At 41.2% G+C, this 18,323-nt stretch overlaps 2 protein-coding genes across 9 annotated transcripts in view; one reads left to right on the forward strand and one right to left on the reverse strand.

The window, feature by feature from the left end:
• The window catches only part of KCND2 (potassium voltage-gated channel subfamily D member 2), a 305,706-nt gene extending 299,994 nt beyond the window's left edge, over positions 1–5,712 (forward strand). For all 3 annotated transcript variants that reach the window (XM_075429148.1, XM_075429149.1, XM_075429146.1), the window contains 2 exons: positions 620–867; positions 2,498–5,712. In XM_075429148.1, coding sequence (XP_075285263.1) covers positions 620–867; positions 2,498–2,675 — 426 coding nt within the window. In that variant the 3' untranslated portion in view covers positions 2,676–5,712. The remainder of the gene's footprint in view (positions 1–619; positions 868–2,497) is intronic.
• TSPAN12 (tetraspanin 12) overlaps positions 1–18,323 on the reverse strand; it is a 90,295-nt gene that overhangs the window by 27,752 nt on the left and 44,220 nt on the right. For 2 of the 6 annotated variants that reach the window (XM_075429150.1, XM_075429151.1), the window contains 2 exons: positions 17,951–18,094; positions 10,294–11,980 (listed from right to left, as the gene is read on the reverse strand). In XM_075429150.1, the coding sequence (XP_075285265.1) occupies positions 11,675–11,980; positions 17,951–18,094 (450 nt within the window). In that variant the 3' untranslated portion in view covers positions 10,294–11,674. Of the gene's footprint in view, positions 1–10,291; positions 11,981–17,950; positions 18,095–18,323 lie in introns of those variants that run through there. The other 4 variants (XM_075429154.1, XM_075429153.1, XM_075429152.1 and 1 more) reach the window with 3 other exon arrangements.

Consider the following 18,323-nt stretch of genomic DNA (forward strand, 5'->3'; position numbering starts at 1 on the left):
TTTTGACACATCCATCTACAGTAATTATGACCTTTTTGGATGCTTTTAAATAACTGTCTTGTCTAATCAAAATTTCTATTTAATTGAATCTTTTTCTTCTACACAGACGCATACTTTGAAACATGCTGTTTCAGATCCTGATTTCTAACATGTAATTCAAAAGGAAGCTTTATAAACATCTGGAAAATATTTATCATTTTTATTTTATTATAGTTCAATACAATAAATCTTATTTATTTCCAAATGACATTTAGAGCATTTACATAAGCACCACTTGCATTTTTATTAATAAGCATAATCCTCTATTTTGTGGCACTTCATAGATTATACAGATATTTATAATGCAAACTCCATTACAATCACGTGCTATTTTACAAAATAATTTGGATTAACGTTTTCTTATTTAGAGCTCTGACCGTTTTGTTCCAGCGTTTACACTTGTATTGGTATTCAGCCCAGGCTAATATGGGCTAAACACTATAATCAAGAATAAGCTGTCTAACTTTCCCAGTTTATTCAGCTGTATCAATTTAAGCCTTTGAACAATCATGATTAATATGTTCACTTTAATTATCTTTCTGTGCGTGCTTTGTCTCTTTGTTGGATTTTTCTGGGCTAGAACCACGAGTTTGTGGATGAGCAAGTCTATGAAGAGAGCTGTATGGAGGTTTCTACTGTCAACAGACCCCCCAGCCACAGCCCCTCTCTCTCGTCTCAACAAGGTGTCACCAGCACTTGCTGCTCACGAAGACATAAAAAGACTTACCACATCCCGAACACCACCATCGCTGGCAGCCGCCCAGGCAGCGTACAAGAGCTCAGCACCATCCAGATCAGATGTGTGGAGAGGACGCCTCTGTCTAACAGGTACTTCACACGCATCTGCACACCGAGAGCTGAAGCCCCGTTCTTTGTTAGAGAAGCAATGTAGAGGTGGTGTGGCCTCCGCGGGCAGGCTGTGAGGCTAAAGATGGAAGTCAAATAGTCCTCAAAAAAATGGAGGACTCACTAGCACTGAAACATCCTGCATTTAGTTTGCTCCAGGCTTAATCCAAGACAACAGAATAGTCTCTCTCTATCCATTTCTGCCCTCTCCAGCCCTCCCCACAAACTACTGTGTATTATTTGCAGTGAATAGCATCTAGGGACCCTAAATTAAACAGAGCACCAAATATTATATGCCATGGACAAACATATAACAAGAAAAATTTAGCATAGGACAATGTGCAATTCAGATAGCACAAGGGGGAAGAGCTGGAAAGGTCTGTCCCTGCTGTTTGCACTGGTTTGGTTCAGAAGCATAGGACAAATGAGACTTCCTCGCACTTCCACAGAGCAGAGAAATAAAACTGATTTCCAGAGTCCTTATGTAACAGTCATAAGAAAGACTCTTCTAAATACAAAACATGAAACAGATAAGAAAAACATATTTCCTAGTTTGAGGAGTTATTACGAAAGTGAGGAAAGTGAAGTTTAAGAGTCTGTAATTTACTGCACGTTTCTGTACTCTCCCAAGAAAACAATTTGGCTTCCAGGTATATCTGAACACCACCTCTGAAAATGCAGCAAAGGTCTCAGGAGATTTAGAAGTGTTTTCTATTGAACTCAAACATGCCACCATTTAAAAAAATAAGTGTTTTCAGCACTAGTTGCTATAGAGATTGTCTTGTTCAGTTACATTTTGAGTAGCTTGCTTTGTATAGTTAGTAGGTTTGGATTTCACTTCCATGAACAATTCAGCAGCTTGTAGTTACTGAAGTTTTTCAGCTGTTATGCAGTGAGACGTCCTGGCCAGCACAAAGCTTTTCAGGAAATATTCTGCCTGGATCCATCCTTTCTCTGCCTACACCCGTACTTCCAGTCACAGAGTATGTGAACACACAAGGCACCAGCTTTATGCTAAAAAGCAAGCTGAAAACACAAGCACAAAATACCAGTCTCACCTCAAAACCACCTGAGTTTTACAAGTTTCCTATGACACTGAGGTACTGGAGCAACTCTATGAACATGCTAACTCAACCTTAATTAGTGCATATATCACTGTGTCTTGCTCTTGAGGGTACATAAGATACAAGATGTTCTTGAATATGCATAGCAGGAAGGAATAAGTAGGAGACAGATTACCCCTTAGTTTCCACTTTCTTGCATAGCAAGTGTTCCCCAGGGAGCAGCACAAATGCTTCCCCTGCTCAGAAACACTTGGGTGACAAGCTGAGAACTTCTAGAAGTGCTGAAGCAGTGGAAAGGAGGGGACAAAGGGGGCCTCTCCATGGGCATTGCCAGGGACCACCTTCTGCTGGGGCGCAGGGTGATGTGGTGGTGCAACTTCGCACATCTGAGCTCTCTAGCGGGGCAGGATGGAGATGGCCAGCTCAGGGACTGGAATCAGGCACACGAGAGGTTTCCAGTGACCTGGACTTTCTTTCTTTCTCTCTTTCTTTCTGTCTTTCTTTCTTTCTTTCTGTCTTTCTTCATGGATTTTTGTTTCTTCCTCCAGCCGTTCCAGCTTAAATGCCAAAGTGGAAGAGTGCGTTAAACTAAACTGTGAGCAGCCTTACGTCACTACAGCAATAATTAGCATCCCGACACCTCCAGTCACCACACCCGAAGGAGACGATAGGCCAGAGTCTCCCGAGTATTCGGGAGGAAACATTGTCAGAGTATCTGCTTTATAAAATAAGGAATTATTTATAAATCAGCATAAAGACCACTTGCAAGCTGAGCTCGAGCAGTGAGAAACGAGTCGCGAGGAACAAGAGAGCTGACAATGACAACGCCCCTTGACATGTGCGCCGGCGGCCGCAGAGCAAGAGGTTCAGGAGAAACAAAACACTTTGTGGGTTTCGGTGTCGTAGCGTGTGAACCAAAAGGAGTTTCCTCCCCCTTGTCCGAACTGATGCGCGGTGGAATCTTCTGTGACCATCCTGACTTACTAAATGAGCACAATGAAATGTCCCCATTGATGCTTCTTCTTATCATGAGAGCTCTTTTTAGAAAAAAAAAAAAAACGCAAAACAAAAAATAGAAACAAACCTGTGTTCCTGCTGGATGCAAAACAATGAGAAACATTTTGATAATGTGTCCTTTTTTTTTTCCTGTTAATAAACCACAAACTTGTTGAGAAACTATCAAAAAATGAAAGAAAAAAAATGCTCATATGAAATATGTTTGTACTGACTGAAAAAACTACAACCATAATGCATGCTGAAATTATTTGGAGCTGTGATCTCAGTTTACTTTTGTTGTTTTTCAGATTAGGCATGATAAAATATTACTGTAGAAAGGGGCATTTCCGTGCACTTACAACAAGCTGATTGTTAATGTTCCATGGTAGTTGTACAAATAACTTCCCTTTGAAAAATGCAGTATTTCTTATTCAAACACTCATTAGTGAACTAAAGGTGTTCAGTTAGTTCAATATTTACTATTGTTTTATCTTGCTTCCTAGGTACTGTTACAACTGCAATAAGTCATTGTACACCTGTTGTATCAGGAAACAGGATTTCTTTATTTTAAGGTATTTTACACAACTTCATCTACACTATAAACTTCTAATAGCAAATATTTAAATAATCTTACAGCCAAACTGTGCACCACGAATGCACTATTCAGTCATTGTTCTTTTTGTCCACTGTCCTCTATTTCTATGACAGTTTGTTGTCCACTCCAACATTACTGTACTAGTTGGGATTCCAAGGCTACTGATAAATGAACATCCTTTCTTCCGCAGACATCTTGGCTACTTCTGTATTTTCAGAACAAGCCTCTCATCCCAGTGTACTCTTGCAGGATCAGTCCTATTTGAATTAAAACTCCAACAAAGGTGTTTTGCGGATCAGCCTTCCTTGTTGACATTCTGCAGCATCCAGAGTATTGGCTACACTGGGTGACACCGAAAGATATTCAGTAAAAAAGATGGCTAAATTCTTTTTGTAATTATCTGTAAACTTGCATCCTAAAATTTGTTTTTCAGAATTTATACTGTGTGAAGATATTTAAGAACCTAAGAACACTGATAGAATAATGGATTGGGTCCCAGAGCTATAAAAATATAATTGATTTCAATTTGAATTTACCCACAAGGGCCGGCCTAAAAGCTAATATGAAGGCTCTACTAGTTAAGGCTTTTTGGCTTAATTTTTAAAAGGCATTGATGTTACCAGAAACCTTTCTGATAAAAAAGTGTCATTCTTCTTCAAGAGAGTGCATTAGGAGATGTATCATAATGCTTCTATATACATGACATACCATACATCATATACATCAAATATACACGGAATATGTGCATATCAATACATACATATATACATCAAAAACACTGGATCAGAAATAATTGCATGTCTGCAAAATAAAATATGCATATAAATCAAAAGGCTCAGTGCATTAGATGCCATTACAATAAACGATTAACACAGTCATTTAATAGTTTGAATAGTGTATGTTTCAGTACAGTATTTGCTAGCATTCTACTGACCTGAAAATTTACATTAAGAGAAAACACTCACTAAAAACTGAAACTTGCTGGTGATACACTTTACTGCACACAAATACTGGTCTTTCTCTCTACCTGCCAACAGAGATTGAAGAGTAGATGATGGACTATCATGCTACAGTATGTACACCAAAATACAACGTCACATATTAGAATTGAACTGCAGTTAAAAGGAGTACATAACGTCATGCATCACTCTTCTGTCTCACCATTTACTTACTCAGAAGCTTGGTCAATTTGCAATTAACTTCCCACAGACTACTTACTCATTTTAAACTGAGCTTCTACATTTCTCTCAAGCCTGAACAGAGAGCAGGGGCGCAGGCTGTCCTCTGGCCCAGAGGAGCACTCCTCCTGAGGAACTCTGCCGAGGTCCATCACCTGACGTTGCTCTCCTCTCTTTAACCCCCTTGGAAAATTGCAGGAGATCTGCCGAAGCTGGTGGGTGATTGAAGTTTTAATGGGGCTTAAAAGAGAGGCAGAATGGACCCAGAGTTTTTATTTGCATCTTCCTTCTACCCATGGTTACTCATACAAAAAATGGTTCAGTCCCCACCTTTTGCCAAACAGCTACTGATAAGAAAACTGTCTTGATAGTAGCAACCTGCAGCAACAACTTCTTTATGCCACAAGGTACTTCTTGACTATTTCTACCAGGTAAATAATGCAAAAAAGGCAGTTACTAAATGCACTTCGGGACAGACGACATACAACCCAGGAAACCTACTGACTCCATCTGGCCATGCGTCCTTTAAAATCACTTTATTCTCCTTTCCATATGGACTGAAAAGAACGCAGTACAGCAATACACTTGCATAACAGTTATACCCCCTGAAACAACTTGGACTTTCATTTTTAAAATGTGGCTTAAGGAATAATTTAGTATGATTTTTCAGAATTCCAGTCCTGTCTCCTCTTTCCGTATGTCCCATGAAAAATCATTAGTTTATTCTGAATTTGGGAAATACACATTCTTTTGGTGTTTTAGGTGATTTAAATGCTGTTTTGGTAGTGAATGACTGTTGAAGACTGTGTAAAATGCATCTGTACTGTACATGAAATGTAATTATTTCTGTGTATCATACAAAGAAACTGAGATTGTTTTGACAATTTTGTTTGACAGTCATATATCGTATTTCAGAAGGCAGCATAATACATGCATTATGCTGAATAAATAGACATTTGAGGAATATTTAAATAAAACATCTGCATGCTTGAATGGGTCAACTGGTTTTGCAATAACTTATTCATGGAACATTGTGGTTTTTTCCTAACAAGATTGAAAGAACACTAAATCTGAGGGCAACGAATGTCCCCAACACTAATACCAGGGAAGCCATGAGTGCCTCTAAACCATACGAGAGCCACCAAGACCGGGATGACACAGCTCCATAAGGCTGAGCTGCCCTTCTCCTCTGTGGGTGGCCGTCACCTTTCCCTTCCCAGCCTGCAGCAGCAGAGAGAATTGGGGCATTCAATTATTTCCAGCAGTAGGAACTCCACCTTTCTATCTGTACTTCAAAAAAATATCTGCTATGTTTTCAACATGCCCAGGCACCAACTGCTCTGCTGAACCTCCCAGGCTACAGAGCCTCCTCTAGCCCCGTATCAAACTCCCTCGGTAAAATATTAGTGCGCAGATAAGACCAAACTCCTTTTGTGGTGTAAGAGCGGGTGACAACACACCACGGATCACTTACAGAAGGTGACTGACAGGGCAGATGATGCTGCTCTATCGGCTGCATGTACGGTAGCACCGGCACACATGACGGCCGCCTCTGCCAGGAGCTTACTGCTCCATGGGGGGAAAAGAGGTGAAAATAACACCTGCCTGTACCATCCCAGAGCATTATTAAGGAGAACGACTGTCCTCCCATAAAATAGCTACAGGAGACAAACCGCAAATAGACACTTTATATTTGGAAGTTTTGGATATACTTGCTGTGGACACAGGCTGTCAAGAGAAGGCTTTTGCAGTGGAGAGCACGACGCAACCCCAGCTGCTCCAGGGAGAAGGGTGGCTTTCGGAGAGGAAACTGGTCTGGAGGAGAAGAAATTAGTGAAATGGCAGGATCATAAAGTTTTGAGCAGGGAGGGTGCTTAGGAGGTCATATGCTCTCTTTCCTGCATCTGGGGCCCACCAGGACTTTGTTTTGCCATTGACCATGGAAACAGTCTGAAGATTTTCAGGTGTTCTGAATAGCAGTCAGCTGACGGGGTATGTAAACAGGTGGCTAAAAGAGCAGTCACCCCTGTGAACAACATATTTCGACTGACAAAGTCTGTAAGATATACCCAAACATCTGGACACCTTCGTTTCTTACCTGCCTGCGTTATCTACTTACCTACTTTTAAGACACCCATTTTCACAGCATCTATGCACAAGAAACAACTGACAGTGCGGGAGTGCTGAATAACAAGCAAGCAGGTGCATAAAAATTCTGAAGTATTTAGGACATCCCTTTTTTTTTAAAGGAATTGTAGTGAATCATTGTTGTAGGTTTGCGTGGCAAGGTTTTGGTAGCAGGGGGGCTATCAGGGTGGCTTCTATAAGAAGCTGCAAGAAGCTTCCCCCATGTGTGACAGAGCCAGTGCCAGCTGGCTCCAAGACGGATCTGCTGCTAGCCAAGGCCAAGCCAATCAGCAATGGTGGTAGCACCTCTGTCATATTTAAGAAGGGGAAGAAAAAAAGATGCAGTGAGACAGCAGTTAGAGAGACGGGTGAGATGATGTGAGAGAAACAACTCTGCAGACACCAAGGTCAGTGAAGAAGGAGGGGGAGGAGGTGCTCCAGGCACCGAAGCAGAGTCTTCCCTTGCAGCTCGTGCTGAAGACCATGGTGAGGCAAGCTGTGCCCCTGCAGCCCATGGAGATCCACGGTGGAGCAGATCTCCACCTGTAGCCCATGGAAGGGACCCCACTCCAGAGCAGGTGGATGCCTGAAGGAGGCTGTGACCCCATGGGGAACCCTGCGCTGGAGCAGGCTCGTGCCAGGACCTGTGGAACCATGGAGAGAGGAGCCCACGCCAGAGCAGGTTTGCTGACAGGGCTTGTGACCCCGTGGGGGAACCACGCTGGAGCAGCCTGTTCCTGGAGGACTGCACCCCGTGGGAGGGATCCACGCTGGGGCAGTTCGTGAAGAGCTGCAACCCATGCGAAGGACTCAAGTTGGAGAAGTTTATGGAGAACTGTCTCTCATGAGAGGAACGTCATGGTGGAGCACGGGAAGAGTGTGAGGAGTCCTCCCACTGAGGAGGAAGGAGCGGCAGAGACAACGTGAGATGAACTGACCCCAATCCCCATTCCCCATCCCCCTGCGCTGCTCAGAGGGAGAAGGGAGAGAAACGGGTGTGAAGCTGAGCCCGGGAACAAGGGAGGGGTGGGGGCAAGGTGTTTTAAGATCTGGATTTACTTCTCACCATCCTCCTCTGATTTGATTGGTGATGAATTAAACTTCCTTTTCTCCACAAGTTCAATCTGTTTTGTCCGTGACAGCAATTGGTGAGTGATCTCTCCCTGTCCTTATCTTGACCCTCGAGCCTGTCATCATATTTCCTCCCCCCTGTCCAGCTGAGGAGGGGGAGTGATGGAGGGGTTTTGGTGGGCACCTGGCATTTATCCAGGCTAAACCAAAAAAATCACACATAGGTATTAAAGTTTTAGATACAATCTCACTTCAATAATAGCAAGTCACAGGAATTAAACATAACGCTCTTGTGGTAAAAATTTCAAAAACTATTTTAAAATTGCTTTCTCCTCCATATTTAACTGTACAGTTGCTATGACCAACAGCCTCTCTTTTTACTATTTATTCTTTATAATTTCTCTTACGAGTTGCTTTCAGAAAATGAACTGTTATAAAGACCAGGAAACATAGTTGCACTTCCTCCAGAAAGCCTTGTCACAGCCTGCTGGTGGAGGAATCAATACCTTTTCCAAAGACCAGGAACACTGCCTCCTGAAAGCATTCCCGCAGTCCCAAGTCACGACTGCATGGTGCAAACCCTGCTGGGCCCCACAGCTCCAGGCAGAGTCCCACGGACTCGCTGTGATTCACCGGGCTGGACAGAGCACCTGACGCAGGCAGGGGGTGACCCCTTTTCTAACACAGTTGCTCTCCTCGGCATTAAGCGATCTGTGAAAAACATTAAGGAGCGGCTCCACAGTTGCTTGTTGCAACAAGAAAGATTGGGTTCATTACACTTTATGTTGCAGAGAAGGAACACACGACCCTTCTCCCCCAGGTACTCCTGCAAAACTGAGGGAAAAAAGAAATAAACGGATTAAGTGGTTTCCACTGCTGCAAGTACCTCTAAATGTCCCCCTCTTGCCAAGCAGCCTCTCTCCTACATGTATCCTAAAGCTCTACAGGAAAAGAACAGACTGACAACAGCCTATTCAATCAATTTTAATGCTTTTTGAACAAGCCCTAGGAGAACGGCACCTCATAGCCTGAGCACAGTGAAATAAAAAAGTTCGAAAGCGTTCCAACCTATAGCTGAGACCTATTTCAACAAGTGTGGTTAGATACTCAAAATGGAAGGATTCTTTCCCAGAATACTTGTCAGTAGTCCTTATTGGGGAAGGGAAAACTTCCATCACTACTGGCAGATGGCTCTTTGCCCTAATGAAACTGGCCCCATTCTGAATGCAGACTGGCTCAGGATTTGGGTAGCCGAGCCCAAGCGGGGTTACTCTGACCGCGGATGTTCACTGTCCACAAACATGGGGTCTGGCAGCTTGGTCCTGTATCAAAGGAGCCCTACCCCGAACAATCCATCTGCTCTCAAAATAACCTGACCACACCTAACAGCAGTGCTTTCTCACCTCCTAGGAAGACTAAAACCAAATGACCTGGGCTGCCAGTATCTCTAATTCCATCTGTGGACTTCTCCAACGAATCTCCCTAGCCTGACTTGCCATACTTGTTCCTTCACGAGCTCCAACCTGGACACCAACAGATACTCGGGCAATCTCACTGTTAGCCTGGGAGGTCCCCCCATGGGAGAACTCAGGATAGCTGAAGCATGGCAAAGGGAGCTTCCCCAGACACTCCTTGGGTAAAAATTTAAGCGTTGGGATTTCCTGGACAAAGGGCAGGACTTCTTCCTGCCCTTTTTTACACTACTTATGGTGAAATTCCCTTCATTCAGCTGTAATCCACAGCTGAATGTAGGGAATTTCACACCATAAGTAATCCACAGCTGAACGCAGCTGTGTACACATAATCCATGCAATCCACAACCAAAAGATTCCACGATTTGTGGTTTGTTCTGTTCAAACAGGAAAAAAAAACAACCAGCAATGGCTCAATCCACTGTGCAGTATCACAGGTTTCCGTAGCACTCCGAAGTCCAGGGCTGGTCCACATCAAAGCTCTCAGACACCTGCTGCTGTTCTACCCAGGAACCTCACCCTCAGCTACACAAACTGCAGTACGTGTGCAGTAACACCGGGCACAAGGCTTCCCGGACGGTGCTTGAGAAAGTATTTTTCACAAAGATAATCCAGGCAAAATTTGGGGAAAGTCTATCCTTTAGCCTCCTTCTTACATCCCCAAGTAAGTGTTAGCACTTCTGTAGGAGAAAGGTAATCTTGCTTGCAATCATACCCATGAAATAATTACACCCACATGCAGACTGCGAAAAAACAAACAGCCCACACAACTGCAGAGCTTAATTTCATGAGCCCTTAAGAAGCTTTCTCAAAAGGAATAAAAAAGGAAAATGAAATTTACAATTCAGTTTCTCCACGACAGAGTAAATGGAATGGGTAAAGACACACCAAAATTACTGACACCAGCAGGAGGACCCTTCCAGCTCCCACCTAAAGCAGTCACACTCTAGGACTCTATTTCAAAATAAAAAAAGCCATTATGGAATTTAAGACAAAAGTAATTTTATTGTCTATCAAATCACACCTTGCTTTTTTTTTCTTTTCTTTTACAGATTCCAAAACAAATGAAAGAATTTTTGAAATGTAGTATCACGTGAAAACCCTTATGCCACAAACTGCTGTATTCAGTGGAACAAATATATATATCAGGAGTGTGGCCAACTGTCAAAATAATTCTATGAAATAAACATTGTTCATAAAAATACAGTAAAATGCACTTTCCCCACCTCAATAAATACATTTTAACGCTGCTTCCAGTCGGCATTTTAAGCCACTAGAGCGCTCTTAATGAAGAAGCCGCCAAAGTATAATTTCTCCTTATGTACTTTTACAATTATTGCAATAGCATCCAGAAGTGTAAGCATTTTCCTTGTAGTTTTCCGTTTATACCTTCAGAGGAATCACGGACAGGAGAAAAGATTTATCTATAAAAATGTGCTGCTTCCATATTAATTTCCATTTTGGAAAGAATGTTTAAGGTTTTCTTTCTTTTGTCTTTACGAAGAAATAGTCCATAGAACTAACTGTTTAAAAGAAGAATTCTCCAGAATTACTCAGAAAATTAAGTCCACTGTCCAGAGTCATAGTTTTGTTTTTAATCCCTGTTTAATATATTTAAAATTAAAAATTAAACAGTTATGTTAGATAAAAATAGAAGTTTTAGAACATCTTTAAAAACAGCTAAGATAAAGGTTTTGTTAGAAAACAGAAAATCTTACACTTTTTACAAATCTTGCAAATTTTTAAATCTAAGTATTGACTTGAATTGTAGTTCTGCTTTCCATGCACACACAAAAACACACAATTATATATACATAGATCCCTGATTAAGACATTTTCCAAATGGCTTTTTAAAAATGTAAAAGTCAATTTCAGCTGAAGTCACATTTTGTTTCTTCAAAGCACAGTCCTTTCTTCAGAAGACAAGTATTTCTCTTCCTTTCCTGTCATGCTTGCCTAGAGGTTCTACCTATCCACCTACGAATGAATCAGTATTTTACACATCACATAGCCTGTGACAATAAGTTAAATATTACTGTGCCCAGGGAATGAGTGCCTTTTAAAAAACAAACAAACAAACGAAATCAACTCTGTTCCATGGCTCTTCTACAAGGCTGACAGGCTTATCCTTTGCTCTGTGCAGGCCTCCTTCACTTCCATTCATTCACTGTTTTCTGAGGCACAAGAAGACTGGTATATTTGGAGTATATACTTGATGGAACAGAGTGAAAATGATGACACAAACCAATTAAAACCCTTTGTGACTTCTCAGATTCATTGCATCACCTATAGCTCTTCCATTTCAAAATGTGTGTTAAAACTGTTTGCCATGGATGTATGTTCAAAGATCCTTGTCAGGCTTGGTTTCAGTAGCTCCACGGAATGACATGACAGCTGCTGCGAGGTATCACTCTTCAGGGCCATGATCTGATCCGCCCCAGGATCTCTCCTGTCATAGTACAGAGCCCACAGCAAAGTAATAGTGAGGATCATAGCCAGGATCTGCGTTACTCCAATAGAGATTCCTAGAAATCTCAGCACTTGCAATTGCTTCGTCCCTCTCAGAAAAGTGTACATTTTTTTACCACATCCCTATGAAACAAAAACAGGTTGAAAAAATTAGTCAGTATCATTTGGCTTGCAGTTCCCAAGGTTTAGCTCACCCTACCTAGTGCTGGCTTTTCTGGATCCCCCAAAATTTCTCTCTCACCTCCTTCAAACAATACTTTGAAAATTATTTTGCCTACTTTTTAATCGTTTCCATTATGCTATCTTTAAGTTTTCTCATACACTGAGAGTGTACTGCATGTAACAAGCTCCAAGAGATCTGTGCTACTCTTCAATTCAGAAATCTCTCAAAGTTCATCTGAATTCCTATCAATTATCACCGATTATTAAAGAAACTCAACCAGTTTTGCAAAGGTTTAACAGACTTTAAAACCTCTTAAACATCTTGTTTCTGTCCTTAAATTGCAGATCTTCAAGGCTGTCAATTATTTTAAACTCTTCACACTTTTTCTACAAATACCACCACAATCTGAAGTTAAAACGCTATTCTAAGACAGATCTACAGATCTACATAACCTCATCAATGTTTCCTCCCGCCTTTTCTTTTTTAGTGTTTCATCTGGACTTGTTCTATGCCAGTTTATTAGTTCTGCAAAGGCCCCTAGCGAGTAGAAAACCCACTATATCCCAGACACTGAGTAAGGAGCATCGAACAGAATAACCTTTAACGGAGGACTTCTGACAAATTTTCAGAACGCAGTGGGTACAACCAGACTTTCGTTAGTACTGAGTGGTAATAATACCACATAAACGTGGCATTACTCTTGCTTTTTTATTCTTGAACTAGAAGCATCTCCTCATTGCAAAACCAAATCCACTTATGCCAGTTACACTCCACCTACCTCCCCTATCCACAAACTACATTTTAAAATTGACTGGCTTAATTTCTGATCTGAATGTACAAACTTCCCTGCCAATTATTGTGATGATATTCTATCCAGAGCCAGTTTTACCCCATATCTTGTGCTGGGCTGTTGCTACTTAAAGCACAGTAGTGTCTCGCACTGCTATGAGAGTAGCTGTAACAACCTGCCCCGCATCAGGCTCTGCACAAACCCAGGCAGGCAGCTCGACCCTGCTCCAAAGAGCTGACCAGCCACATGCTGTATTAGGAACATGTCCACATACACCACCCCTGCAATTATTTCCAGAACAACGATCATCATTATTTACACAGAAAAAGTCTCATGAAAACTATGTTAAAACATCATAAGTTGGTGTTTTCCAGAAATGGAAACTCAGACCTTTCCAAACCATCAGCGCATTCTCCACAGTTTGCTTATATGGCCAACTAATTACCACACAAGGCTTCAGGAAAGCTCCGAAGCCCTCATACAACAGCAAGGGTCTACAAGAAACACTGGCTCTGGGAACCACTGGATAGCAGTGCAAGCACAAGCTATGACGCTTGTTGCTCAGGAAAGGCAATGTTCAGTCTTAGAAAGGATAAAACCTTGGAGAGAGGGCCCATAGCTACTCTGGCCCATGCTTATTCTCCATTCTAAACTTTGCAGGGCTTCACAGCACAGAAAACACTACCACCAAGGGAAAAATTAAGAGTAAGAAACTGGATGGAAAAACACCGTGAGTACCAACAGGCAATGGCCCCAGCAGAAGACACCAGGACCCCATCAAAACGGGCACCATCTTCAAAATGTCTTTTTTTGCATTTATATGCTTACTAAGTTTTTCTTATAATTTCTCTATGAAAAGAAAGCAACTGATAAAAGCAACAGAATCTGAAGACATGACACAATAAATAACACTTTGCAATCACACTGAAATTCCCCAAAGTCAACAATTTCAGATGCTACAGTCCTGAATGTATTTGGTGAAAGGCCTGATTCTTGCCTCATGCACAAAATTCACACCATAGTCAACAGATTTTCAGTTAGACTCTAAATAAAATTAATGTGTTATACAATATTTGTACCAGAGTAAGCTAAAGGATCTTGAGGTCTTTGCTCCGTTCATTATTTCACTGTGTCATTTTCTAAACATTAATATAGTCTAGACACAGAACAAGGAGTAAACGTGGATTGTTTGACATTTAAAAAGAAAAAAAAAACACTGTAGCAAAAGCAATATAATTGAACTTGATGAGGAACAAAAATTGTCACATCGGTGTCTTTTGTTTTTCAACTAGAAGACAGTGTTTTAATTATACTACTTTCCAAATTTGTTTTTAATTACAGAGAAACTGGCTGCATTTTAATACTTTTGATAACTTTAAGGGATGAAGGTACATGCTGGCCACAATTTAAAAATACTCAACCACAGCAGTATTCAAATTCAGTTCATTTGTTGCCTAGAGGAAACATCCATTAACAGAGAGCAGTAACACTAATGCCTACATCTCCTGCAGTACAGACACATAACTGAGACAAATTATGCCAAATCTAGACAGACTGCCACCCTCCATTTAATGATGTTCTTACAGTTCTGCTCTAATACACATTCAAAATCAGTTTCAAAATTGAGAAATATCCAGCCACCCCCATTATTCTCACATTCATGCATTTTATTTCTGCTTATGTGACACATTCAGAGTTGGCAGCCTGCAACTGAAGAGTACACAAATATACCTAGCAAAAGAAAAAGTCTGTCACTAAACAGGAAGCCCTTGTTACCAACTCAAAAACAGTATAAAACTTTGTAGCGATCATTGAGAAGAATTAGCTTCAAGCTCCTACAGACCTATGGATTAAAGGCCTGATTCATAATGATTAAACGCCATTTTATATTTTCAGTCTTAAAATGGAAACAAAGCAAATATTTCTGATTTACTGCAACGTCACAGAACAAGGACCAGATCTTACATCAAGCATTTCGCAGAGCAAAAAACATAAACCATCAGCATATTCAACATATCTGTTGTATACTCAAATTTACACTAAAAAACATATAAAGTATACTCAAAAGTACACTACAAAAGAAAAAAATATTGAACGCACAACTTTGATTTTTCTGAAGGTATCAACTCCTACCAATCATTTCATCTGGGCTACAGCTCCCGATCACAAGACGGGCAGAGCTCCCCTTGTCCTCAGACTGCAACGAACCCCTGAGGCCACATCATCATCTGACGCACCTCTCTCACAACCCCGCTCTTTCTAAGGCGAGTTTGTTCCATGAACTGCACCAAAGGTGAAGCTCATCAGAACAAAAGCACTCCAACAAGACTAACACATTTGAAAAATAGCTTTCAAAATCCAGCAGGGGAAACACGATTCCTGCCAAAAATACTCTCAAGCAGAACTACAAGTAAGCCACCTTTCTTTCTATAATAATTGTATTTATGAAGGATTCCAGCTTAGACTACAGAAAGCTCTGAGATCCCAGCAGAAAATTCAGCACAGCTACAACTAAACAATTTTATCAATCCCAGCCAAACCAAACTTCAGTTTTCTGAAGTACCACAAAGTATTTTTCTAAAGTATCAGAGTGGACTTACGAAGCATTTACAAGCCAATTTTATGCTAGCAAGGCTAATCTCATCAGGCTCCCTCTCAAACCACCAGACTATGCAAGTTTGTTTTGAATCGCTTTCTAAAAAGGCTTTTCTCTTTCAATTCTCCAAAGCAGAAATCAGACAGATTAGCCTTGCAAGTGTAAGTTGGTTTCGCATGATATTGATAAACATATTAGCAAGTATACCTTACAAGCCTGTGAGACAATCCACAGACAAGCACCATGGAAAAAAAACGTTTTGCCAACTGGATATTGTACATATCTCAAAGAGCGGTGGAGTATTTCAGTGGCTGGTAAAACAGAAAACAGCCTGTCCCTTTTTGGACCAGATTCTGCAGTAGACAACTAAGAATAAACTTTTGCTAAGAAATCCATCCAAAATGCTCTGTGGTATGGTAGGGTAGGAACCAGAAACGTGCCCTTTAGGTTTCTTTTAGGAAAAAAGCCAGACAGTCTTTTTATCAAGTGGGTCTCAACAAAGCCCTTACATTCTACACCATCATTATCTTTGGCTATTAATTTTCTCTAAGTAGAACCAAAACGACCTGAACATATGAAGTGTGTAGAGAACCACTTTCCTGGAATATAGCTGTGTGAAAGAAATGTTAGCAGAAGAGAGGAGATAAGAAAACCTTACAGTGTCAACAAGACACTCCAGTGACTAGTACTCCTTTTCAGGAAATTCTGACCTCCCTGAGCTCAAAAATTAGTTTTTTTATTGAGTGACACTGCTTAGATACTCTCACCTTTTCACGCAAGCAGGAAGGACGCAGCTTGTACCTACACTCCTTGAGGGCTCTCTATGCCAGAGTTGGGCTGTATGCTATCAATACTGGCGACAGTATTACAAAAAACAACCATTATTGCAGTGAGCCACAGTTCGTTCCTCTTCAAGAATGTGCGAGAGATTGGCAGGCTCCCGAAGAAGCCTGAATGGCTTGCCCATTCAGAGACTGACACTTCTAAAGTGTAACCAGTGCTGCCTGTGCTGCAAGCCTTGGCATAAGGCAGGAGAGGCTCCTCAAGTAGCTGGCGGAAAGAAAATAGCCTCTGCCACTGTCTTCAAGGTTCCCCAGCAGAGACTGGCCTTCTGAGGCACCTGCCTTTTGGCAGATCTACCTTCTCTCTTCCTAGAGGAAGCACACAAGGCCCAAGATGGATGTCTGAAAGTCCAGAGAACAGATTATTTATTTTTTGCTCATAGAATCTATGCCATACAAATCTAGCAAATAACTCCGTGCCAGTGATGCCATTTCCCAAAAACTTGATTGTTTCCTGGCAGTAGCTAATATTCATGGCTTGTTTATATAGTGAATCTGCCCTGCTTCAGAGACATCTCTCCGTGGCTCCTGAACAAGAGCCACATAACAGATTCCTGTAAGAAAGAGTCTTGAACAGTGGTAAGAGACTGGGACAAGATAAAACGGTTCTTTGACTGCTCTTTCATTATGCAGAGTTGCACTGTCCACTACAGAAATGTTCAAGCTGCAGCATCTGAAAGCATGCTTCTCAGGCCCATCCTCCTTCCTATGTACTCTATATTACTCTTAGAGCAAGCAAAGAAAGAATGCACCTCTTCTCAGATCCTCGTAATTACTTGACTGAGAGATGCTTTTTGTCACTGCTGGACTACCTGGACTCTTGGTCACTCTGATATTACCAAATGCACAATTAAAGGTCTTCAGAAGTCTGTTAGCATCAAAAAAAAAAACAAACCCCAAACAAAAAAACCACCTAGATAGCAAAGCAGTCTCCAGACAATGGTGACCTTTTACAATGTTTTTGTGAGAACAGTTAAGGGTTTTAGTAGAGAACATGTTTACTTGCTTTTATAATTTTCACCCTAAGAACAGTAATGACTTGCCACCACAATCTCCTTCCTTACCCACTTTGAGTTCAAAATAGGTCCTCTCCTGGTTTTGAGGCTTTTTTTTTATTCTTTTAAAATAATAATCATTTCAGAGAAAGAGCACTTTCACTCAAAGTTTCTGTGCATGCTCACAGTGGAGCAACTGAACTACCTGCCTTCTTGCATGAGCCCTGTTAACAGGAGAGTTCTCATCTTCCAAAGGACTTCTCAAAAGCATCCTTCACTGTACATACCACTCCACTAGACCCCTCATTACAACAGAGTACGTGGAATTTCTCTTAGTTTGGCAAGCTGGAGACTTGACATTATATCAAAACTATTTTTTTATTGTTTCATTGCAGCAAATTTCAACTCCAACCTAACCAATATAAACCAAATACCCCAATGTTTAAGCATATCTCAGATGTTAACTGCATTTCCACTAACTTATCTCACTTCCAGGTAAGGGTGGGTGGGTTCATTCTTTCTTTCTTCCTTCCTCCCCTCACTTCAGCATTAATAAATAATAAACACAAATAAACACAGTAAACACTTTCCATGAACACAATTACTCTACAAACCTTTCTGCTGCAGTGCCAGCAATGAGTTTGGAAAATGACTGGATCAGGAAGAATGTAAAAAGCCTTCTGAAAAATCTACATTTGTCTTCTTACCTCTTGATAAAGGTCACTGAGATCCTCACGATGTGCCTGCTTAGAGCACCCTGGGAACTCTCTGACACAACAGGAGTCAGGTGGCCAGTCCATCTCTGTCATTTCCAGCCAGTCTGTGAAGTACACCACCCCACAACATTTAAACTGCAAAGGAAGGATTAGCCAAGATCAGCAATAATGATGCTACTTATTCATAAAAGGAGGTCGTCAAAGAAGCTAAATAAATTCCTATTAACAACTTGCAAAATATTTACACAGGACTAAAACTGTCTACAAGAGCTTCCATATTTCTTCTTCTACTCTACTCTGACATAAAGGCCACGAGAAAAGTGTAATGTGGTGACAAATGAGCACCTTGGACACAGCCAATGAT

The sequence above is a fragment of the Opisthocomus hoazin genome, chromosome 8 (assembly GCF_030867145.1).
Source record: "Opisthocomus hoazin isolate bOpiHoa1 chromosome 8, bOpiHoa1.hap1, whole genome shotgun sequence".
In the NCBI taxonomy this organism is placed as follows: Eukaryota; Metazoa; Chordata; class Aves; order Opisthocomiformes; family Opisthocomidae; genus Opisthocomus; species Opisthocomus hoazin.